General features: G+C 41.7%; 2 protein-coding genes across 7 annotated transcripts in view; one reads left to right on the top strand and one right to left on the bottom strand.

Annotated features, from left to right (window-relative positions):
- LOC115755587 (F-box protein At3g07870-like) overlaps positions 1–25,929 on the top strand; it is a 188,905-nt gene that overhangs the window by 110,997 nt on the left and 51,979 nt on the right. The gene's annotated exons all lie outside the window — the stretch shown is intronic.
- On the bottom strand, positions 1,783–7,361 carry LOC115755595 (pentatricopeptide repeat-containing protein At4g31850, chloroplastic). 6 transcript variants are annotated; one of them, XM_048278344.1, is made up of 6 exons: positions 3,686–7,361; positions 3,534–3,598; positions 3,173–3,327; positions 2,779–3,011; positions 1,966–2,203; positions 1,783–1,867 (listed from the first exon to the last, which is right to left on the bottom strand). In XM_048278344.1, the coding sequence occupies exon 1, from the start codon at positions 7,036–7,038 to the stop codon at positions 3,694–3,696; it is 3,345 nt and encodes a 1,114-aa protein (XP_048134301.1). In that variant the 5' UTR covers positions 7,039–7,361; the 3' UTR covers positions 1,783–1,867; positions 1,966–2,203; positions 2,779–3,011; positions 3,173–3,327; positions 3,534–3,598; positions 3,686–3,693. The 6 variants fall into 6 exon arrangements, with proteins under 6 accessions (XP_048134301.1, XP_048134302.1, XP_048134303.1 ...); XM_048278345.1 differs by having other exon boundaries at positions 1,966–2,196; XM_048278346.1 differs by having other exon boundaries at positions 2,815–3,011.

Raw genomic sequence — 25,929 nt, 5'->3', positions numbered from 1 at the left:
AAGGAAAGCTTCAAAAGAGGAAAAAGCGAAACAAAAAGGGAGAGGGGGAGGGAGGATGGGAGAGAGAGAGCCCTCTCCCTCAAGGACAGCTTCGGCGGCAGCTTACTCAATGAAAACAAGGAAACCTATGAGATACTGAGATGGATGTTCATGACATGGCTCTACAATCTATTCAACATTATGCCGCCCTCATCTCCTGATTTAGATTTAGATCAAGATTTGGGGGTTTTGCTCTTTCAAACTAGATATAGATCTGGGAGTTCTCTACAACTATTTAATTTATGTTCTTTCAACATATTGATAATGGTGTAGCGATGGTGATGAGGATACTGACCTTAAAAGCGCACCGCAAGCCATTGCAAATGGGATGAAAGATCTCGACATATGCTAATCACCAAATCCGGTGATTGATTACTCTCGGTGTGAGATCATCGTTGAATCTAATGGTTGATCGCCAAAGTTTTACTGTAGCAGATTTGCTCTTAAGAGATGAGAGTCCGCTTCTAGCTGCAGACTATGCTTTGTTATTTGCTTTCAAGCTTTTGCTTTGTTCTGCAGCTATTTGAGATTTATTACACTTGAAAGATTTGACTCTCGAGATATGAATCGCATCTTTCTTTGAGAAAAAAAAAAAAACCAAAAACATGTGATAATCTACTTCAACTCTTGCTCTTCCAATTTCCAAGTAAATGCGCCCAATTAACAATAGCAAATTAAGGCATTTTACAACATTGTTATCTTTTTTTAACTCTATTTTCCACTTTCACTAAACAAGGTGTCACGACGCTCCCGAACAAGCTTTCGGGAAAATGACGAGTCTAGAGATAATGTCAAGTTGAGAGCCAATAGTCCTCAATCGGCATGGACTCTCCCAATCCTTACCTCCCACGACACTGGGAATGACGGGATTAACTATAAGCACTAATAAACGATAAGACAATAATTTAGCACTGTCGAGTCACACTATCCTCGACGAAATCGCTCACATACACGAAATTATGAAAGCGTTCCCTTCAAAACCTGTCTTTGGGGCTTCGGGACTAATCGATTAGCAATAATTAAACAAGGCCGTAAGAGAAATTTCTAAATCTAATTCAGGAAATTTCAATATAAAATTGACTTTCAAAAAGACATAGTTCAAATGATTTTCTAATGTCTTTCTATTTGTTGTGGAAATGTCAAATTGTTTCAGAAATACTAAAAACCCTTTTAAGTCACTGCATGCATACAAAACATGAAATGTGCTCATTTCACCAGTAAAATCGCCAAAAGAAAAAAAGAAAAAGGATCAACTATTTTGAAAAATCCTAAAAATTTCACGAAACGTAGAACTCGACATGAACGGCACAAGCCGTTAGAATTTACCGCAAATCACAAGGAAACCCGGATTTTACGGTTCCACGGCACCCACTTCATTGACTTGGTGCCACAGAATTACGCCGAAATCAGGTGATTGCGGTGTCTAAGGAAAGATAATGTTGTTAGAATGTTTAATATTAAATCGCGCCTTCACCAAACAGTTTAAGATTTTAGAATAGTTGGCACTAAATCACGCATTCATCAAATTGTTTAAGCTTTTAGAACAATTGGCAATGATCTCACAAAATTCTGCACGCAACAAGTTTAGATTGTAAAATGTTACTCGAACAAATCCAAAATCAACGGGGGAAAATACCTGTTCACCAGCTCGACCATAGAATTTAGAGGGCCGTTTCCCTTAAACCGTTCGTCAGATTTGCGCATGGCCAGATCACAACCTCGTCTTGGTGAGAAGAGTGGTACCGGTGAAATCGATGGGAATTTGCTGGCTTGGAGAGGCTGGAAAGTTACTTCAAGTACTGAATTTGAAAAAGCCAAACAACGAAATCTGGTACCAATTTGCGATTGATAAAAGAGAAACCTTCCATTTTTTTTTTTTTTTTTTTTTTAGTGAAGATGAAAGAGGACAGATGAGAGAACACTTACAGAGCCCAGTTACAAATGAAATAGAGAGTGCAAAACCTGTCTAGTCATCTTTCTGCAACAGAGCCCATTTCGCAATCATTCCTGCATGTCGGACGTGGATCAACCCGACAGGCCAAACTCCGAACAATCAGGCAAAGCTTTCTGAGTTACTATGAGCAACTCACTCCAATTCATTTGATCAGAGCTCAACCGGTCCTCACTCAACCGTAGGGGCTCAAGTACAAAACTGATCTGAAAACTTCGAACGGAACGCAAAAATTATAGGAGCCACAGCCGTTTGAAATGTTCATGCACCCTGCATGCAGTTCGGTAGCATAGTTTACTGTAACAGATATAAATGCATAATGGCATCATAGTCAGAAACATATTGTATTAGTATTGTTGTTATTAGTATTATTATTGTTGTCATTACTATTCTGCTAAGAATTAGAGACATCAATAACACCAGATGCACCAAAAACAAAGCTGCTCCTTCGTTCTGGAGTGGAACGTAGCCGTCCGTCTTCAGCCAAGTCAGCACTGATCCCATATCGACCAATACTCCACCTTCACCGGACGGACTTCGCTTGAACACTTGTGGGTCGATGTCTAGCATTTTCTCCCATCACTAGTATCCCATATAGACACTTCCACTGTAGGCTATCCTCCCAGTAAGACAGGAGATAAATACTTTCTATTTGAAAAGAGTAGTTCCTATGATACATTTGCAATTGCTGTACAAATGTTAATTACAAGGTGTCATCCCAAAAGAACAGATCACCAGAGTCAACCAGGTTAGGTACCATCAAGAGAATATTTTGATCAGATAATTACCAACACTTTCCTATATGAATAGATCAATCGAGTTACTTGGAAAACGGCTAAAGAATGCAGCCACCAATAACTATGGTACATGTTTTCCTTTATGGACGAGCCTGCCATCCAGGAAGTCCATCGTGATATCCTCAACGACAGCAGCTTGCTCTCCATGTTCTGAGCTCCATTACTGTTGATTCAGGAGTATGTACAACAGATTAATCACAACCCACACAAATGCCGAAACATACCTGTCAGAAGAAAGAATGTCTTCCATCATAGCATTCATGGATTCTACATTTTTTTCAATTGTAATAAAAAATTTAGTCTCTCTTAGCTCCGATAGGTGACCTCAGTTAGAACATATCTATTTGAAAGCTGAACTTTTTATTATCCTAGTAAAAATCCTTACCAGAGAAGCCGAAATGCTTCAATGCATCCTGAAGTACCGAGCAATGTTTTGTACAGAGGCAGAATCCGTACACTAACTTCAGAGAAGCATCTTGTGCAGAATGCAAAGCATAAACAATAGCCATGTCCATCGGTCCAAATCTTTTGCACTTTAACCTAAATAATCATCAACATTCACTCTGTAAGAATCCCCACAAGGGCTTTGAAAAGTAATTCTTTTACTAAGATAAACAAGTTAAAGTGCATGACAGAAAATCTGCTCCACCAAGATATGAGAGTAGTACAAATCTTGCAGACAATGTAACGAAAATTGTCATGTACATTAGTAAAAAAATCACTGGAGGTTCAAGAAGGAAGAGTACCTCATTTGTCTTCATTATGGACATCACCATAACGAGCAATGGATTATAAAGCAGGGTCAAAAGCTCAACATCAACATCAACATCACCTTAATCCCAAACTAGTTGGGGTTGGCGGTCGATGAACCCAAAAATCAAAAGCAGGGTCAAAAGCTAACAGTGATTAATTAGGGAGCTGTGCAAATGTTCCTGGGTTGGGGCTACAGCCACCGACCATCATCCTTTTGTAGACTGCATATGCGGAATCCGGTTTTCCTGACAAACTGTATCCTCGAATAAGAGCATTATACGTGAAGACATTTGGTTCAAGGCCATTAAGGTGTATCTCATCATACATTTTCCCTGCTTGTTCCACCATTCCAGCGATCCCTAGATTGAGTATCAATGAGTTGTAAGTGTAGAGGTCGGGACGTATACGTTTATTCTGCATCTCTTCAAACAAAGAGAGAGCTTCATTTATTCTACGCGATCTGCCAAGTCCATCAATTATAAGATTATATGCGACCAAGTCAGGATCGAGGCCAGTTAGTTTCAGCTCATTGAAGTAGTGCAGAGCATCATCCACTCTGCCCACCATGCAGAGGCAATCCACAATAATGGTGTATGACCTCAAGTCAGGTCTTATTCCCTCCTTGACCATCCTTCTAAATAGAAGAGATGCATTTTCCACATCTCCCATCTTCCCATACCCATTAATCAGTATGTTGTATATCGCACAATTAGGCCTGCACCCGAAGTCCACCATCTCTTCAAAGATCTTCTTTGCTTCCTCCTGTCTTCCCGACTTCAAGAGGCCATCTATGAGAGGGCCATATGTACAAGGGGTGGGTCTAAAATCTCCACTTACCAGGTGGTAGTACAAATCCACAGCTTTATCCAAGTTGTTTGACTTCACAAGACTAGAAATGATTATATTATGAGTCACGGTGTTAGGCTTGCAGCCCTTCCGATGCATCTCCTCATACAGTAAAAAAAGTTCCTTGAGTTTCCGAGACTTTCCAAGGGTGTCGAGTAGAAGGTTGTATGTAAAAATATCTGGAGCACAACCTGCAGTCTTCATATCATTGAAAACATTCCATGCCTTTTCCATCTGATGGATGTCAAGAAGCCCATTAATCAAAGAATTGTATGTTTCTACTGTTAAATTAACCCCCAGGTGTTTGGTAAATTTTTCAAATACGGCATATGCATGAAGGGCTTTCTTATGCTTACATAACATTCTGACCAGAGGTAGCAACACAGAGTCATCTCGGCACATCCTGTTACACACCAACTCTTCAGCAAATACAACTGCTTTGGATATGCCTGCTTCACTCAAAACACCAGATATCAAATCTTGCCAAAAGGCCTCATCAACACAGACCCTGTCCTGATTGACAAAATTGTCTGCAATCTTAACAGCATCCTCAACCCTACCATCTTTCACAATGCCAGGAACAAGGGTGCATATCGTTACATGGTCAGGGTAGAGGGTCTTCTTCATCTGAAAAAAGAACCATAATGCACGATGGACACTGTTAATCTTAATTAAACCAAAGATGATAGTGTTGTAAGTCAAAACATCAGGACAACATCCCACCTCAGCCATACTGTACATCATATTAAGAGCCAAATCCACCTCATCGTTCTTGCAAAGGCAATCAAACAGTGTATTAAAAGTAATTGTGTTTGGTGGGCACCCCTTCCCGGTCATACTTTCAAAAAGTTCAAGGGCCGTCTGCACTTGACCATCTTTCCCCAACCCAGCAAGCAATGTGTTGTATGTCACTGTGGTAGGGACTAGCCTCATGACGGTCGTCCTATGAAACATTTTCCATGCCTCATCACGCCGACCATCCTTGTAAAGTGCATCAATTAAACAGTTGATGTTGACCACATCTGACTCACAGCCACTCTCGATCATCTCTGAGAGCAACTTAATGGCTTCATCCACTTGCCCCACCTTAATATAGCACTTCATCATCATGTTATAGGTTATAGAATCTGGGGCAAGTCCACTATTTCTGAGACCATAAAAGATTTCTTTCGCTTCACCAATTTTTCCAACTTCTGCAAGACTATATAAAGACGCATTAACAGCAACAACATTAGGAATGATGCCCCTTTCTTTCATATTACCAAACGTCTCAAGAGCACTTCTAGCATCTCCTATTTTTCCGTAGTAGTCGATGAAAAGGATGTATGTATAAGCATTTGGCTTTACTCCCAAAGACTCCATACTGCCAAAAATTCCCAACGCATCATTCAGTCTATTTAGACTGAGGAGACCACATATCAGTGTGTTATATGTACGCAGATTAGGCAAGATTCTATGCTTCTTCATGACATCCAGAGTAGCAAATGCTTCGTCTACATTGCCAGATCTACAAAATGCATTAACAAGAATTGTATAAGTAACAACATCAGGATCATAACCATCATCTTCCATTTCACTCCAGAATTGCCTCACCGATTCTAAATCACCCCGGTCACTAAATTTGTCCAGCAAAGTTATGTAAGCTACTCTATCAGGCTTCTGGCTGCTATTTTTCATCTTGAAGAACAGCTCTTTGGCATCATTGAGTTTTCCTGCATTACATAGAGCATCAAGAAGCACAGTGTAAGTAACCACATCAGGCCCACATCCCTCGCTGTCCATTCGCTTCAGTATTCCACATGCCTCATCAATTTTACCAGCCCTTCCCAAGACTCTGATGCATATAGTAAAGGTGTATATGTTTGGCTTCAGTCCCAGATTCTCCATCTCCTTCAAAAGATTCATGACCATTTCAGTATTCCTTCTCTTTCCCAGAGTTACCATGAGCGCCGAATAAGTCTTCATGCTTGGCTTCAGCCCTTCCGAAACCATCCTTTGATACACCTCCAAAGCCTCATTATAATAACCAGACTGAAGCAGCAGGTGTATCAAGCCATTGTACGAATATGCATTCAAAACAAATCCAGCCTTTCTCATCTTTTCCAGCGCATACGGCGCTTGCCGGATGCCGCCTCTCACATGCAAACTCTTAAAGATAGTCAAGTAAGTGCTCAAATTCCGGTTAATTATTCGCTTTTGCATCATATCGAACACAACCACCATGTCTTCCACTTTCCTGTGAGCCCTGAGGATTTCAAGCATGCAATTGCAAGTTTCAGTGGTATGAACAACCCAGCGGGGCGAGTCAGCGACCGAATTGAAGTATGTGAAAGCCTGTTCGGGGCTCGAACTCATCTTCAGAACATCAAGAACTTCTTCAGGACATAAGGACCCTCTTCGCTGCTCCTTCGTAAAAAACCCATCTTTCGAACAATTAATCGCAAACAAACCAAGCCCAGCTCGTTTTTTACTGTTCCCATTCGATTTCCCAACAGACCAGCTCTTGGAAGCTTTCAAATCCCCAAATACTGACGCTTCCGCTGACCTATCGATACTCCCCACAGGAAGTAAATTACAGTCGGACACAACAGCAGGGCCGAAACCAATACGCACACAACAAGAAGCAAAAGGGCAGATTGTCAAAACAGCCATGGGACGAGGAGGAAGACAACAAGACCGGTGACTGTGTACAGCAGATGAAATCAGAGTCGAGGGGCGTTTCTGCGCGACCCCAGTTGGTCGAACCGCTCGCCACGAAAGAAAGCACAGCAAGAACGCGCATAGTATGTGAAGTCACGCCATTCCATTCAGAGAGAGAGAGAGAGAGGAGAGCTTGCTTATCTGGTATGGAATGCAGAATTATCACCGTCGCCGACAAAGCGTCATCAGAAGTCTTTCCTCTACCGTCGTCCTCGTCTCACGAGCATGTCCACGAGGGATGAGGAATTAAGGGGGTGGGGGATTTTTTCGAACTTGGAGCTTTAATATGGTCCACCTATCCTTTGTCCTTGAATCATCAAACATCGGGGTCATCGAGTGCGTTTGGGACAACTTTGACTTCAAGACAATGTGAAAATTACATGGAAAAGGAATGTTTGATGAACATTTTGCAAATACTTGTTACAAAGTAGTTCTCACATTAAAAAAAAAAAATAGATCAAGAAGAAAACTCGGGAGATGCACACGCGTCGTGATGCCAGAGAACGGATTTTTCCTTATTCGCTTGATTTATTACTATCTCTTATTTGCTTGATTTATTACTAACTCCATATTGCTCTGCTTGTAAGAGTAAAAAAATGATTCAAATAGTTTAGTAAGAGTAAAGTTAAAAGAAAAATAAATTATTTGCTTGTTGCATTTCAAAAATGCTAAAGCTCAACGGAAAGAAGAATTTGCCTAGAGCATTGAGCATATGGAAATCAAAGGCTCTTGAGAATGTGTTAACAAATATCAAATATTTGGCTCAAAGGTATTTGGAGTAGAAATGGTCGGTTCTCATTTTGACATCAGGAATAGAATCGGACAGGATCGATTCCAGTTTGTGAAATTGAAAATTGGTAGATCTTTTTTCTTTTTGGGTTTCTTCTATTCCCTATATGGAGGAGTTTCCCAAGGTCAAAAGACAAATAAGAACATTATATTCGATTTATTCATCAAATAAATGCTAGCATGATTTGGGGTGCGACACTAATTGACAATTGGCGACCACTTGATTTTGTAGTCGACATTATATGACATCGTATCAATGTATGTTAAATAATAAATAAATACTTATATTAATATATATGAACAAACAAAATTATGAAGAAAAAATATATTCTTGAGTCTACGTGTAAAATCGAGAACCATATGAGGACTCCTCATGTAGAATCGAGAACCATCCAAGAACCGAGAAACCAAACGGCTCAATCCTATCCTATCGAATTCACAATTGAACCTTACTGATGCAATCACAATGTAGCTAAAAACTCAAATACTGTCCCCACATTATTGCAAAATATTCTGTGAAGTGAATGCAATTTCTTAATTGTTTTCGTAGGAATGGAGTAGCAAAACATTATAGATCGGGGTATCTCTGTAAGTGTCGAAATGTCCGGAAGGCTGATTTCATTTCTAAGTGATGGTGAGAAGAGATCGCTAAGTTTGATCGGAGTGCCTTCATAAGTGTTGAAATGTCTTCCGAGAAAATGTCTGCTTCAGCCTTGACCACACCACACTTTACTATGTCTTATGCCTTCATTGTTTGTCACAAAGAAACTCGGCTCGTAATTTCTACTAATAAATTTTAAGCTTAATGAATATCACATGCCTAAGTTTCTATCTCTTATCGAATATATATTTCAGAAAAGGGAAAACAAGATAAAATTAGAGAAAGCATATCTTTGTGGCTGGTTTCGAAGATTCCACCCGACCCACTCATGCATGCACGTATTCCCCCGAAAAAGGATAATTAAGAAAGAAAAAGAAGATACAGCCTCGCTGAATTGCTCTAGAGTTACTCTCACTTTCGCGGGTCAGCATGAGCCAGTGTCCATGGCGGTGGCCACTCAATAAGCCACTCTCGAGACCTCGGGAGCCTTATGCTTCCAGTCTAGATTGATGGCGTAGAATCTGATGGCAGACACAAGGAGCAAGCTGCCGATGAGCATGCCGGTCATCCTATCCGGGAAATTCTTGCTGATGTGGAATGTATTAGTAGTGCGTTTCTGGATCGATTGGACGGATAGAAATCCAATCGGAAGGCTAAATGGTGATGTGCCAAGAACAAGCGGATCGGATGGACAACATCGAATTGAGCTCAAATTCGGTCGTCCGAAGCGAAAACGGCGTCCTGGTCAATACTCACGCCATTAGCCGTGACTAACGATGGATTTTGGCGATTCGAGAATATCTAAATGGGTTTTCCTATTTTTTTTAATATTTTTCGGGCTTAATTTTATTTCAGTGGCACTTTTGTAATTTTTCATTTTTTGATATTTCGATTCCTAATTGGACTAGGGTTAGGATAACATCCTATAAAATGTGTTTATCACGTTTTTTGGAGCACATCTTTAATAATATTCATAGACTTTCAAAATTTCTCTCTTTTTGGCAAGGATTTACTTGCGATCTTTTGAACGCCGCGTCAAGTGGTATCAGAGCCTATGGCGACCGGCGGTGGTCTTCGTGACGATGCTCAAGAGACTGGAGCCCTAATCCTTGGGGACGATGCGTTGCAACGTTTGGAGTGGCGTTTAATGGAGTGCCTAGATCAACGATTCGATTAAAGCCTTCATCGTTTTGAAGAACGATTTGACGAGATCGCAAACCAATTTGAAGCTCTCGGCGCTGATGTGAACCGGAATAGGCAACATGATAAAAGGTCGGGTGCTGATGCTGCTCGCGGTGACCATGTCGATAGACCTTTTCCTGTCCGCAGGCGGAATAACCCTCTATTTTCAAAGAGTTCGGAGGAAGAGGAGAACGAACTTCCCGACGACGGACGTGCTGGTTATGGAGGCGGGAATCGCTATGGAGGATTTCGTGGGAAACATGGAGGAAGAGATGAGAGACGACGTTACGATGAACGTGAAGGTAACGACTTTAAACTAAAAGTTGATATACCTTATTTTAATGGAGGTTTAGGAATAGAAAATTTTCTGGATTGGATTGCGGATGTTGATAAATTCTTCGATTACGTGGAGACCCCTAGTGAGAAAAGGTGCGATTATTAGCCCGTAGATTGAAGGGGGGTGGTCCGCATGGTGGGAGAGACTGCAGAATAGGAGAGAAAGAGAAGGAAAAGAGCGAGTTCAAAGAGCGAGTTCAAACTTGATAGAGGATGAGGAGGCCGCTGAAGCGGGAGTTCCTTCCTCCCGATTATGAGCGCATCATGTTCCAGCATACCAACGTTGCCGGCGGGGCAATCGGACTGTACATGAGTACACGGCAAAATTTATGAGATTGGCTGAACGGAATAATCTGTCAAAGACGGAGGGGCAATAGGTGGTTAGATATCTCGATGGGTTGAAACCCTTCATTCGAGATAAGATTGGAGTGCAGTTTTTGCGGAATCTGTCCCAAGCGAAGAACATGGAGATGAAGGCAAAGCCGATGCGGCAAGAACGGGGTAAGATGGGCTACGAGAACTATAGAGGTAGCAGTTTGAATAGTTCCGTAGAGAAAAGCGGCTTCAACAATCGTTATAACGCAGAGCGGAGTCGGAACGATAAGGCGATAGAGAAGCACCCTATGAACGAGGCGAGGGACAAGGGAATGCAAGCGTAGAAATCTGCGAATCCAAATCCTTACGTTAAACCAGCGGCGATAAAGTGTTACGGGTGTAATCAACTTGGACACAAATCTAATGAATGCCCTCAGAGAAAGACAGTCAATATGGCAACGAGAGAAGAGAAGGAAGATAGGTATTGTTGTGAACCGGATGACGACAAGGATGGTTTTGAAGAAGAGGAAGATGAGGAGGTGAATTGTGTTGTGCGCAGGATGATGTTAGCCCCAAAACAAGAGGATGATTCGCAGCGCCATCAATTATTCCGAACCAAATGCACCATTCTAGGAAAAATCTTCGTTGTAGTCATTGACGGTGGAAGCATGGAAAACATTATCGGGAAGGAGGCAGTGAAGAAGTTGGGAATACCTGTGGAGAAGCATCCTAATCCATATACGTTAGGATGGATTAAATCCGGGGCGGAAAACATCGAGGTAATCGAGCGATGTAAAATTACATTCTCCATTGGCAAATATCATGATGAATTATATTGTGATGTGGTAGACATAGATGTATGTCATGTGTTATTTGGGAGGCCGTGGCAATTTGATGTAGATGCTCAGCATTCGAGGAGGAGCAATCAATACAGTCTCATGAAGGATGGTGTGAAGCATACATTGCTGCCCCTGAAGAATAAAAGCAAATAGGTTGCCGGAAGTAATTTCCTTACTCTTACAAGGAAATTTGGCTCTAAAATTAAGGAGACCAGGGAAATTCATGTTTTGATAGTGAAGTAGGCAATTAAGAAAGAGGCTAAACTACAAGTGGAGGAGCAACCTGAATCAGTTAGGCCTTTATTGAAGGAATTTAGCGAGCGGATGCCCGAAGAAATTCCAGACAGGCTGCCTCCTATACACGATATTCAACATCATATAGACTTAATTCCTGGTGCTAGTCTGCCTAACCTACCGCACTATAGGATGAGTCCTAAGGAGAGCGAAATTCTAAAAGAGAAGGTGGAGGAGTTGCTGCAAAATGGGCATATTCAGAATAGTATGAGCCCATGTGTTGTTCCCGCTTTGTTAACTCCTAAGAAAGATGGGAGTTGGAGGATGTGTGTAGATAGCAGAGCCATCAACAAGATAACCGTGGGCTACAAGTTTCCAATTCTGAGATTGGATGACATGCTGGATAGGTTACATGGAGCTAAGTGGTTTTCGAAGCTGGATTTGAAGAACGGATATCATCATATTCGTATTTGGCTTGGCGATGAGAAGAAGACAGCTTTCAAGACAAAAGAGGGGCAGTACGAGTAGTTGGTGATACCGTTTGGGCTTTCTAATGACCCAAGCACTTTAATGAGACTTATGAATCAGATTCTAAAATCTTTTATCGGCAAATTTGTCGTAGTTTATTTTGATGATATCCTGATTTATAGTAAAACAGAGGAGGAGCATTTGATGCATTTGAGGGAGGTGTTGACGGCTTTGCAGATTAATAAGTTGTATGTAAATCTTAAGAAGTTCAGTTTTCTGACTAATAAACTGTTATTCTTGGGATTTGTTATCACCGCTGAGGGAATAGAGGTGGATGAGGCGAAAGTAAGAGCAATAAGATAGTGGCCAACTCCTAAAACGGTTTTTGAAGTTATGAGTTTCCATGGGTTGGCTACCTTTTATAGGCGTTTTATTAAAAAATTTAGTACTATTGCAACCCCAATTACAGAGTGTATGAAGAAAGGTAAGTTTGTATGGGGGAAGAAGCAAAGGACAATTTTGCTATATTAAAAGAAAAATTATGTACTACACCTGTTCTTGCGTTACTTGATTTTGATAAACTGTTTGAAGTGTCTTGTGATGCTAGTGGAGTGAGCGGAGGAGCCGTTTTATCTCGGGAGCGCAAACCGGTTTGCTATTTCGGTGAGAAGCTTAGCAGCGCGAGGCAAAAGTTGAGTACTTATGATAAAGAATTTTAATCTATCGTAAGGGCTTTAAAGATATGAGAGCATTATCCGATTGGAAAAAAATTGTGCTATATTCTGATCATGAAGCTTTGAAGTATCCGAATAGTCAGAAGAGGATTAGCAAAGACATGCATGTGCGGTAGTGTCAATTTTTACAAAAATTTCCTTTTAGATTACAATACAAGTCGGGTGTACGAAATGTAGTAGCTAATGCATTGAGCGGGAGAGCCGGCTTGTTGATTACGTTAAGTGTCATAACCCGTGGCGTCTCGGGCTCACCACGTCGCTATCGGATAGAATTAATTTCATTAAATACACGTAGGCTTGAGTTATCAAAACACGGCACTTATTTATTAAAAGGCCGACAACGATCGAGTTTGTTTACATAAAACCCGGGAGGTACATATCGGGTGGCTTTCAAAAAGTGGCCCGTCGCCCTACCTGGTCATCAAAAGAACTTAGAGTCAGAACAACCGACTCCCGACAAAAACTCCCATACAACCCGACCCTCGGACATAACAACAAGTACTTTGGCCCATGCCGTACATCATAAACTTTCTACACAACTACATTGGGGCTCTCTAAGGCGCCACATAGTCAAAGGGTGGGGCCCCACAAATCCCAGGCCATCCTCCCGAACACCATACACAATCACATAAATATGTGGAAACCCGTCCACATCCGAACCGCCGTTCACCCGGATAGTGACGGTGACTCGAACCATATCAATACCGTGTAGCCTCGAGCACACGTAGGGCTCCACGCTCACAAAGACTTGCGTGGGAATCCCGTAGAAAATGGTCCGCGGACTAGCCATTATCTAAAAAAAAATAAACAACAATGGGGTGAAAGAAACTCAATAAGTCAAATTCCTAACTCACCAACTAATCTGCTCAAAATGATGAACATACGACGACAGATCGCATCCAGGATCCACGAGAACATCCATTTGTCATTTACTAGCAAGTTCGCTACAGGCATCGGCATATAAGTATTTCCATGTATTGGAATAAAAATTATGATGTGATGCATAAGGTACGTTTTTACTTGGTTTACTGTGACTCAAGCAATAACATTAATCGGTTTCGATGTTGTCTCGTTCCACCACAGAGACTAGTTCAAATCACACGGCAGGATCGCCCAGTTCACACGGCAGGACCGCCTAGATCACACAACGGGGTCCTCCCATACACTCCATGGGAAACACGTGTTCGAGTTTACAGCTTGATTCCAACACTCACCATTTGGCCAATGTAAAATGTGCAATAGTTTACTCATATATACACGTGAATGATGCACATCTAAACTTACCATGTCGAGCACTCGCATGATAACTTTCTTACTCATCGTATCCACGATGACAATTTTTTTATTATTGCAATGCATCACAAAATTTCTACCCATTACTACCAAAATGATTTCCCAAAAGAATAGGTAAGAAAAAAAATACCAATCGTGCGTTTTACGTTTGACTACCATAATCTGTCAAACCCAAGCTTTAACGTGATACTAAACTTCTCCCCAAACTATGTGTTTCAAAAAGAAACCTTCCCAGAAGGACTTGTTTTCTATTGCCCTGCCTCCCTTGTCCCATTCGACCTCACAGTACCCACCCACTAAAACCAATTCTTCCTCATTTCCTTTTTCTCATCCTAACACAGACTTCTCGGCCCCACCACAATTAACCTCACGCTCCTATAAACCAAGATGCATCTACAGACCCAAAACGCGAAGACTCCTTTGTACCTGGCAGTCACCGTCCCTCATCTCATTGTAAAAAAAATACTCGCCTCAACCTGCAGCTTACAACTATCGAACCCGACCCCTACTTTCTGTAGTAAAAAATAATTCCGAGAACCCCAACTAGTTAACATGCGTTTCAGCGTCAATCTCCAAACCTGCACTTCCTCCCTCTCAACATTCCACAACCGAACGGCAACTGGGCCGACTTCGCAGCACTTTCCTCCCTACACTAGTACTCGTGTCCTTCAAAAACCACAAATACCCAAGATTCTTTTGACATGCAAACACCACGACGTCCGACGTCGGCACCCGAGAATCACCCGCCAACCTGCCCATCGTCATTTTCACCCATTGCAGAAACTAGTGAGCGGGTTAGGAAGGTGACTTACAGAAATCTTTGTTGCGACTAAATTGGTGCTTGCTGGTCGCGATCGAGCTGGAACGTTGCTGTGCGTATGGGCTTTCGAAGAGAAGGAAGCGTCGTCGTTGGGAGTTCTTCTGGTGAAGACAACGAGGCGCAGAGAAGAAAAGAAGCAGATAGGTTTCGGTTGGGTCAATAATTAGTCACTAAGTGGGCCAAAACTCACGGTAATTTGTTCACAATTTAATTGGTACAACTGGGAATTGGGCCTTCCCTTTTCACAGCCCAAAACTTGAAGAAAGAAAGAAGATGTGGGCTGCTCAGCCAACTGCCCTCTTTGGCCCCGAATCAGTAGGCGAGCAGCCCAGCTCGCTCGGCCTATGAGCTTGAGCTAGACAGCGCATGCCCACTTGGGCCAAATTAATTGGGCCGCTTCAAAATACCAATGTTTGCTTCAAAAACTAAATTAGTTCAAAAACCTAATCGGTCCCTTGCACCTCTAATTTAAAATGCGAGATTCTCGTGATAGCTTTATACCAAATTTTTTTTTTCCTCGAGCTTCGCTCACTACTTAGGTCCATAGATTTAAAACTGATAGCTACGTTAAGATTTCGCTGTCTCTCACCGCACGAATCGCCTTTCCAATCCGTTTTGTCTAATTTCTATTTATTTAGAACTAAAAAATATGGGGTGTCACATTAAGCCAAGACATTCTGGGATTTGAGCAACTGAAAGACTGTTATGCAGGCGATGATGACTTGGGCAGATTTGGGAGACATGTGTTTCTGGTCAACCTTTGCGGGAATTTTATGCCATGGATGGTTATCCGATGCGAGGTAATCGGCTTTCCCTTCCTCAGACCTCTTTACGAGAGAAGGTAATTCGTGATTTATATGAAGAAGGATTAGTTGCAAATTTGGGACGCGACAAAACTATTGTTGCAGTTAGGGAGCAATTTTACCGGCCCTGGTTGCGTAGAGACGTCGGTAGGTATGTGCAAAAATGTTATGTCCGTCAGACCGCTAAGGGGCAATCTAAGAATACAGGTCTATACATGTCTTTACCTATTCCTGGCAATATATGGGAAGATCTGTCTATGGATTTTGTGCTTGGTTTGCCACGAACCCAAAGAGGCGTGGATTCTGTTTTTGTTGTGGTAGACAGGTTTTCCAAGATGGCACACTTCATTCCTTGTAGGAAAACGTCCGATGCGATAAGTGTGGCTATATTATTTTTCAAAGAAGTGGTTCGCTTGCATGGAGTTCCTAAATCTATTACTTCCGATAGAGACAGTAAGTTTTTAGGGCACTTTTGGAGGACTTTGTGGAAGCTCTTTGACTCTTCTTTGAATTTTAGTAGCACGGCACACTCGCAAAGCGATGGTCAGACAGAGGTGGTCAACAAAACTCTGGGAAACTTGATTCGGAGCATTTATGGAGATAAGCCGAAGTAGTGGGATGTCGCTTTATCATAGGCAGAGTCTTCTTATAATAGTGCAGTCCATAATTCTACCGGTAGGTCACCTTTTTCTATTGTTTATACAAAGGCACCTCAGCATACTCCGGATTTGATACGATTACCTAAGCAAGCGGACAAGAGTGTTGCAGCGGATCATATGGCTAAACAAGTTGTAGGGTGCATCATGAAGTCAGACGGAAGCTGAAGGAAGCTAATAAGAAGTATAAGGCATTGCTAGATAAACGTAGGCGAAAGCAGGTGCTTGAGGTAGGTGATCGGGTCATGGTATTTCTTCGTAAGGAGCGGTTACCGGCTAGATCTTACAAAGAACCGCAAAAAAAGAAGTACGGGCCTTACACTGTCGGCAGGAAAATTAACAATAATGCTTATGTTATGGATCTTCCACATAGCATGGGCATATCCAACACTTTTAATGTTGCTGATTTGTCGCCGTTTCATGAGTCCACCGAGCCGATGTATCCGGATTCTAATTCTAACTAGAGGTCGAGTTTTTCTCAAGTGGAGGAGAATGATGTGGAATGTATTGGTAGTGCGTTTACGGATCGATTGGACAGGTAGAAATCCAATCAGAAGGCTAAACGGTGATGTGCCAAAAACAGGCAAATCGGGTTGACGACGCCGGATTGAGCTCAAATTTGGCCGTCCCAAGTGAAAACGGCGTCCCGATCAATACTCACGCCCTTTGGCCGTGACTAACGATGGATTTTGGAGATTCGAAAATGTCTAGATGGGTTTTCCTATTTATTTTTTTTTTTAGTATTTTTCGGGCTTAATTTTATTTCAGTGGCAATTTTGTAATTTTTCATTTTTTATATTTTGATTCCTAGTTTGACTAGGGTTAGGATAATACCCTATAAAAGGTGTTTATCGCGTTTTTTGGAGCACATCTTTAATAATATTCACAGACTTTCGAGATTTCTCTTCTTATAGCAATAATTTACTTGCGATCTTCGCCGAATGTTGCGTCACTTGCCCCTTGGCCTCCTCCACGCATCCGTCGCATCGTCCACCCTCACCTTGTGGGTGTCCGCCGCTCTCCTCTAGTAGTTCTCTCCGGCCATCTCTCTCTCTCAAGTCTGTGAACTTGGGTTCGTCTCCTATACGATGTGAAGGTGTGATTTATGAACATTGTAATCCACACTCGTCTAAGTCCAGAGTGGGGATCCGCCAATGCCCAGCGGAGCGGCCGCGGTGATGAAGTGGGGAGGTGAGAGGACTTGCATTGAAAAACACGTGGCAATTCCCATGTGCCGAGCTGTCGGTCCATGATCATCCTTTCCTTTATTTTCGAAAGCACCAGAGGTAGGATGATGTTCCGTATAAACCTAGTCAAAATCTAGATTGTGTCGAATCCGCGAACCGTGACGGGGCTATAGCTTACACTAAAGTCAAAACCCTTATAACCAAACTGAGGACACGAGAAATTGCGAATTGCAATATTATGTGCACTTGGCATAAATTTAATTAAATCGCACAACAACATATATATTATGTTACATGAATATGGTTAAGACAACTCGAATTTCATAATTCATTAACGGGATGAAACGGCATTTTCAGCTGTGTCATGTCAATTCGAGTTTTCGGAGTGTATACATATCATACATGTATGTTATGAGTCGGGCCTGAAAGAGGGGAGGGTCATGATGAAGTGGACATATATCATACATGTATGTTATGTGTCGTAGGGATAACTGCATAAAGATGGAAAGTAAAATGAGAGAAGAAGAGAGGAGAAAGAATGGAAGATGATCAACCACTTACGTCAGCGTTGTCCAACTCGGAGGAGCCTCTCCCATGGACCCTCCCCTCTTTCAGGCCCGACCCAATTCGTATCCTTTGGCCCGTGATCCAGCAGATGGTCAATCACGTTCCGGGAGCTCCCCCTGCCGTCCGACGCCGGCAATGACGATCCGGCAGACCATCCACCTCCCCCCTTCCCCAAACATCTAGTGTGTTCGCCACTCAAGAACACTGGTCTACGTGCAGGGATGTTTCTATGCCCTGAAGCCTCCTTTCGACCCATGAATTTTAGTACACTTCGTAGTATTTATTTTCTACTGAAAAATGTGAGATCCCACACGCATTTCAAATGTTTTCAATGAAAGACCGAATTCTATTGTCTTGTGGTCCTAACTCCTATGATCATCAATCCCCGACATAGTAAAAACGGGTAGAAACGAGTAAAACTCGCAATTGCATGGCCGAAGCATGAACTTACCGAGCGAGCAGAATGACATATATCAATTTTATGTTATTTCTCAAGAAGAGATTGGACATTCTACTGACTCTTTTTATGGTTGCATTCGGATAACATTGCTTAATAATTTCTGATTTTCTCTCATTGTGACAAATGCTCTGCTTGCTGGCTCAGCAAGGAAATCAGATAAAGCAGCTGTCCTCTGTACTTCAGCATTCTCTGGGAAAAGTAATAAAAGCTGCTCTCTCTCTCTCTCTCTCCCTCCCGTGCAGAGACGATCCAAGACGTTTGCATGCGCGCCGGATCGTGAACTTCGAAGTTAACTGCTTAGTTGCTTTCAGTTTCAGATGAAAGGTCCTCTACAATGGGGATATTCACAGTCCACAGCTCACACTATCCCTTTCCTATGCATGCATGCAATGCGTGGTGTCTGTGCTTTTTTGTAAACTTATACGTGTCGAAGAATATTTGAAGGTTGACAGAGACCGCCCTCCAGACAAACGAAGGAACTAAAAAAGAGGAGTGGTCATGATCTCCGCCAGTGTAGGCTCAGGATCGCCGAGCTGCAAAAAATGTTGCAAAAGATGAGGACATTCAACGTGCAAATGGTCCCGTATATACTCATAGCCGTGCGTCTTGGAACCTGAGTTTGCAAACTAATCTTAGGGTTTTTGGCAGTGAATGACCTGAACTAGGAGTGGAGCTAGAGCCAAACACCCACTTGAATTTAGGACAGAAATTGCAAAATGATAGTGAAGGACTTGTACTTCGTATCAAAGAGGATAATCCAGTTATTCAGCTGCTATGTTTGTATGTATTTAGACAATGCAACATTTAAAGAAACAAAAAAAAAAGAGTCCTTAATATGGGAAAGTGTCCCGTGCTTCCATCTAACTTTAAATGTAATGTCCCGACGATGATGTGCAGTGCTTTACCGTTCGACAAATCAATATTTGTGAGTTCCAAATTCGAAACAAGGAAAAGTTAGACATTGAATGAACATGGAGAAGAGTATCAATTGCAATTGTTTATTAGGGATGACCATGATCGGGCTCGTGAAGCATAAAGCGCCACGTCCGAATTCGCTCATTCGGTCGAAAGATCTCTCATATATACAAATATAAAACATCAAGCTCTCGTACTCAGGTGCTGGGCACCGAGTCATTTATAAAACCCTGTACTATTTAATGCTTGTCAACTTCCATTTTTGGCCAATCTTGATGGGGCAAAATTTCTCGCCCTAAACCGCCCAATCAGTTGATGATGCTCAATTTCTGCATTCTATATCTATCGGACCGTTCAGGAAACTCTCTTGTAACTGCATCCACGTCAGAAATTTTCGAGAAAACCAACAAACCAACCTCACAAAAAACTAACGAATCTTCCTTTGTAGTTGGCCAACAACAAGATACTTTGTGAACAGTGTACCCCATGTGGCCACCACCATGAACACACGATCTCTTGTTCTCTTTGCCGCTACAGTGCAATGTGTCCGTGGAATCAGAGAAAATGGGTGTTGTGGGGTGAGTCGTTAGGGCAATCATGTCGACCCTTTTAAGGGCATAGAACCTGGAGAGAGCATCCAGCGTTGTTGTCCCAAAACGAACACGTATCGCCTTAATAATATTCCTTTTAGAAATTAGGGTTTTGGGCGTGATGGGAACAGACATGGTCCCCAACATGACATTATGGCCAAAGCAAAAGACCCGAGGATCATCCACATAAGATGGGGGCATCATGAACTTGGGGGCCACCCATTTTTTGCCGTCATCATTTATTTATGATGGTTTAGCCCCCCACGCCTAAGTTTCGATCATGATTGCAATTTGGAACCACACATGGGGGTGGTCTTTTGGCTGTGATTGCGGGCAATCTTTTTCCTGTGGTTCGAATTGGGGGACGAGATGGACCAAAACTAAGATATGGAATTTCTCAGGGAAATAGGCTCGGGACTGGGGACGAGAGCGAGGAAACCTAGCCTCGACAAAGACCGTCTAATAATGATCCGGAACAAATTCCGCAACATTCTCCAAGACTTTATGAGGGTCTAATGAGGCCATGGAGATCCATACTATCTCAACCATTAACCAGGTGAGTCATATCGTAGGCCCTTGTGATGAGCGATGAAGACGAGCTTGGTCCAAATTACCTATAGGCCATACAATAGTTTTGCCATAAGTTACATGTTTAGGTGAAGTCTGACACTCGACCTAGTGACGAGGAAGGAAGAGCTGATTTAGAGCTTATGCAAACACTACAACCTTTTGCTACATCTTAGTGGAAGACTTTCATTGGACCTGAACAAGTAGAAACTAATTATGTGCCCTATCACTTTCTTATCCATTTTTTTAGCTTCGGATAAGGCTTTTACTTTCGTCGGACTTGGGATAAGGTTGATGGATGGGTATTTCGTGCTGGTGACATTCTTTGGACACTACTATAAGGGTCTCACAACCGCTATAAAATATTTAGGCAAGTGATGCTATTGCACACTACTTATGATCGAAAGGTTTGAGGTTGGCGAACCCTTCGCTGCAACCTCGCTAAGATGCTAGAGGCCCACAAGTCTATCCACACGAGGCATGCCACAACTTGACACTATGGCACTAGCCGTTAGAGGTTTGATATTGATGTAAATCGAACCCATGATCCAGTAGAAAACGGATTACTCATTTATCACTAGGCTAACCATCTCATTAATAGGTGCACTATCACTTGAAACATGACTGATACTTCATTAGGGAAAATTTTCAAAAAAAGTCCTAAACCTATTGTACGTTTGCTAATTTAATCCTCAACCTTTTAATTTTGTCAATTCAATCATAAACCTTGTGCATTTGTGCCAATTCAATCCTAAATCTTTTTTTTGCCCCAATTCAGTCCTAAACCTAATTCATTTGTGTCAATTCACTCTTTCCCATCAATTTTGACTGGACGGCGCTGATGTGGGCTCCACCGGCGCTGATGGAGCAATTTTTAGTAACATATTAATAATTTTTCAAATTCTTCATTTTTTTATTTTTTTTCCTTTTCTTTTATTTTCTATTCCTCTTCTTCTTGGATCATTTTTTTTTCCCTGTTCTTTTATTTTCTTCTCATCTTCTTCCTTCCTGGATCATCAACTAGCTGGAGCGCCAGCCATAGGCACCGCAACCACTGGGCAAGGTCCGCCTCGCGGCCGCCGCCCAGCGACAGCGACGCTACACCATGGCTGGGCGAGGTCAGCCTCGCCCAGATCGAGTGGGGCCTTGCTCGCGAAGGCCAAATCTGGGAAAAGAATGGCCCAGACAATTTTCCCAAGACTGGGCGAGGTCGCGCTGCGAAGGCTAGACCAGAGAAAAGAATGGCTTGGGCAAGGTCGCACCATGAAGGCCAAATCTGGGAAAAGAATTAGCAGTTGCATTTCCATCGATTGGGTTAAAGATTAGAAAGAGGCCATTCTCTGCTAGAAGAACCAGAGAGTGGTGTTCTGATGCAAACTCCAAATCGCAGCATCAAATAGGACGCCGTCTTTACGTTGTCTACACCACTCTCTCTTGTCAAAACACTCTTGTTAGAGACGGATGAGAGACTGTGAGCAACAAACTCGTCGCGGTTCTCTTCTCGCAATCGATCGTGTCTCTCTTCGAACTTCGCTATGGTACTCTCTCTCTCTCTCTCTCTCTCTCTCTCTCTCTCTCTCTCTCTCTCTCTCTCTCTCTCTCTCTCTCTCTCTCATGGAAATTGCATAGCATCAGATTGAGCTCAACTTTATCATCGGGACTCATTGAACACACTCCTCCCACCATTCAGTTTCCAGATCTGGCCTGGGTGAGCACCTCGCCCAGCACCGCGAGGGCTCGCCCTCGCCAATGGCAGGCGGGGGCAAGTTTCGGTACTCGCCGGATGTAAAAGAAAGGGAAAAAGAAAAGAGAAAAAAATTTAATTTTATAAATGAAAGTATTATTAAAATAGTCCACGTCAACGCTGGTCGGAATCCACGTTAGCACCAGCCGTCTAAAGTTAATCGAAAGGACTGAATTGACACAAATGCAAAATGTTTATGACTAAATTGACATATAAAAAAGGTTTATGACTAAATTGGCACAAATAGAAAATGTTTAGGACTGAATTAACAAAATTAAAAGGTATAAGATTGAATTAGCAAAAGTACAATATGTTTAGGACTTTTTTTATAATTTTTCCTAGTTCATCAATCTACGAAAAACTAGACATTGGCATCTTCCTACGATATGTACCCCGATGATTGCACCATAAGGTCCATAGTGTGCTTTTTTGGAATAATATCGCGCGCAGATTAATTGGACCCAAATGGATTTGCACACTAAGGAAAGAAGGGTTCCTTTTGGAATTGGGTTTACCCTCCTTCAATACTCAAGTCGGCATAGGGCTAATATTATCGTGCCCTGACCTTGGAAATTCAATTGGAAGAAGCATGTGGCAGTCAAAACAAAGTCAAATAGAAAGACTGACTCTTTCCTAACCAAAAACAAAAACTGATAATGTAGGTAATCAGAAATGAGAAAAAGTTTTGAACGAGTTGTCAACTGTTTCTTTTGGGGGGAGTGAGTCCTTAGGATCTTCGAGAGAGGTGGATCAGTCGGGGTGCACGAAAGCTGGCCCGATTATTACGTGATCGTTAAATTTAAAAAGAGAGTTAACAACATGTTACGGCTCACCGGATGCATCACAAAATAATCAGTATGAATTTCGTAAGTGCTTTTTTGGTATTTCTCAGAGAAATTACTCGTTATGGATAAGAATAGTGACCGAGGAGAACGTAAAACTCGCTGACAAATAACGTCGACTTACCACATATAAAGTTGCTCTTGACTAAGAGTCTGTCATATAATGTGAACCAGGATACTCACTGATGGGCGCTAATAAAACCTCAAGAGCCATCAAAACTTCTTTTCTTGGTCTCCCTTTGGAGATATCTGTACTTACTGGATGCAAATGTTTTTGCTCCGAAAGCAAACTATATACGAAGTGGAGAAGAAGATTAGGCAATTCCTATGGGCTGGAAATATAGAAGATCGCAGATCGCACAAAGTTGCTTGGGAAGTTGTTTGCTCGCCAAAAAGGGAGGGAGGATTAGGGTTGCTCGATCTAAAATTATGGAACAAAGTATTGCTAGGTCGCATGCTTTGTAACCTCATAAATTGTCCGTTTTCTTCCATACGGACCAAATGGTTTCACAGCACCAAATGCAGAGACAACCCTAATTATGCAGCTCGAAATCAAGGGAAGTATGGCATGGAGTTGGCGTGGTATTCTTAAATTGAGACCGGCTGTAGCTTCAAGCATATCTACACATAGATATTGTTGGAAGGAGATTTATGATCAACTTAGGAGTCGCAGACTGGAGGTGGAATGTTTTCAATTGATTTGGAAATGTCGTGTCAGCAAACACAACTTCATCGGCTGGCTAGTTTGTAGAGATAGACTACCAATAGCAGAGACAGTTTCGCGATGGATGCTTGAAGTAGACATACATTGTAATTTTTGTCGGTCTGGTTTAGAAAATCAAGAACATCTATTCTTTCGGTGCACCTGGACAGGAAGCATATGGCATGCTATCCTCGCACAATTCAAAATTCGATGTTCTATAGGTGGATGTATTGATGAACTCCAATGGATGAACAAGGCTACCAAAGGCAAGGACTTGGCGGCGAGGCTTCTCAAGGTATCCTTCCTAGCAACCATACATTGCATATGGATGGAACGTAACTGTAGACGGTTTCAAAACAAGTCAAATAATGTTCCTATCATCTTGGCTAAAGTTCCTAAACTTGTTAGAGGGCAAGCTTCACACTACACAAATTTTAGACCTTCCCAGACCAATGTATTGTTGGGTACAATATGGAGACTCCCCCACTCCATTTATTCACATTCTTAGTTATAGTTGTAATGCTGGGATATGCCCCTAAGCCTTTGTACGTCAACTTATAAATGGTACTTACATTTTGCACCCGGAAAAAAAAAAGGGTCCAATTGGCCATAGAAGCTTTAAATTGCAACAAATAATTGAGGAAGCTTGAGGAAATTTATTGGAAAGGATTTTATCGAGAAGCACATCCGGAGCACTAGCTAAGAAACCGAATAAGAAAATATCAGAATTTCTGATCACGGACTGTTCTCGTGATATGCACGGTCGATGATTTGAAAATTGAGTATCCCCCCTCATTAAGAATGTTCAACATATGTCTCGGAGGCACTCATGGATTCAAGACACGAAAAAGATGAGAAAATGCTGAAAAAGAAAATTATTCCAGCTGCTAATTAAAAATATCATACGATTTTGAGAAATATTTCCCTGCACACAGAGATGCAGCTGCTTCGATGAAACTCAAACTCACATCCGCCTTAGGAGTTTTGACTCATTCCCTCTCGTGCTTTGGGTAAAAGGGAAAAAATAAAAAGTCACTTGCTACCGACACAACTCAGCTACATGAAAAACACATTTTCAAGACAGCTTTTGGCGGGAAAAATTACCAAAAAATTTTAAACCTATTATAATTGTGTCAATTTTGTCCTAAAATAATTGTTTTGCCAATTGAGTTTTGAACCTTTTGCAAATTGTGTCAATTCAGTCCATTTGACTATTCGACCTTGTTCTGGCGAATTTTTAATAATATTTTTAAAATTTTAAATTATTTTTTTTATATTTTCCTGTATTTTTAATTTTATTTTTCTTAGGGTTTGGGCCAATAGGAGGCTGCCGGCCACTAGCCGAGGCTCGGTGACCTCCGCTGGCCCCTAGGCGAGGGCCTACGACCCATCGCTGGCCCAAAAAAAAAAAAGAAAATAAAAATAACATAGAAAAAATTATTAAAAAATAATTTAAAAATTCTTGATATTAAAAAATTGTCACGCCTGCGTCGGCAGGTCAAATTGACTGAATTGACACATTTGCAAAAGATTTAGGCCTCATTTGGAAAAAAAAAGTTTATGATTGAATTGGTATAATTACAAAAGGTTTAGACAATTACAAAAGCTTTAGGACTCTTTTGCTAATTCCTCTGCTTTTGAAGCTGTGAAAAGCTTCTTTTAGTGCCCGTTTGTTACAATGATGGATAGATGGATTCGTGCTTATGATTCAATGCGATTGATAGACGGTGATGGACCATGGAGAGATCGGGACAAAGTTTGGTCTCTCAATCAGTGGTTATCGTCGAATTAATGGAAGGTTCCTGCAATAACTCAAAAAGGGACCATTTGGCATGTCCTAGTCTATATATTCTTGCCCCGATACTAATGGGCCCCGTGACCATCGGACTTCGTTTTCTACCTCAGCGTGGCTGTAAAACAAGGAAAAGTTATCGGCAAAATCAGTCGGCTGATAAAATTGAATTAGGAAAATTCCCTCTTCTAAATATTATGATAGGTATCGGAAAGTCCGTGACCATCATCAGTTGCACTTTCAAGAAAATTTCTATAACATCTACATTGAGAATTCAAGTATTATATATGTCATTAGTCCGATCCTTTGTAACAGATAAATGAGCGTGCATTTTGCATGTTGATCCATTTAATTACACCGTGATCTAACGATCTGTTCGGTCATGATCCACATTCCTACAAATCAG

This window comes from Rhodamnia argentea, chromosome 4, assembly GCF_020921035.1.
Source record: "Rhodamnia argentea isolate NSW1041297 chromosome 4, ASM2092103v1, whole genome shotgun sequence".
Classification (NCBI taxonomy): Eukaryota; Viridiplantae; Streptophyta; class Magnoliopsida; order Myrtales; family Myrtaceae; genus Rhodamnia; species Rhodamnia argentea.
Note: the sequence above shows the minus strand (reverse complement) of the source record. Positions and strands in the feature narration are given on the sequence as shown.

Bases quoted from the DNA above. Each gene is read 5' to 3' on its own strand.
- LOC115755595 (XM_048278344.1), bottom strand. From the start codon at position 7,038: ATGGCTGTTTTGACAATCTGCCCTTTTGCTTCTTGTTGTGTGCGTATT.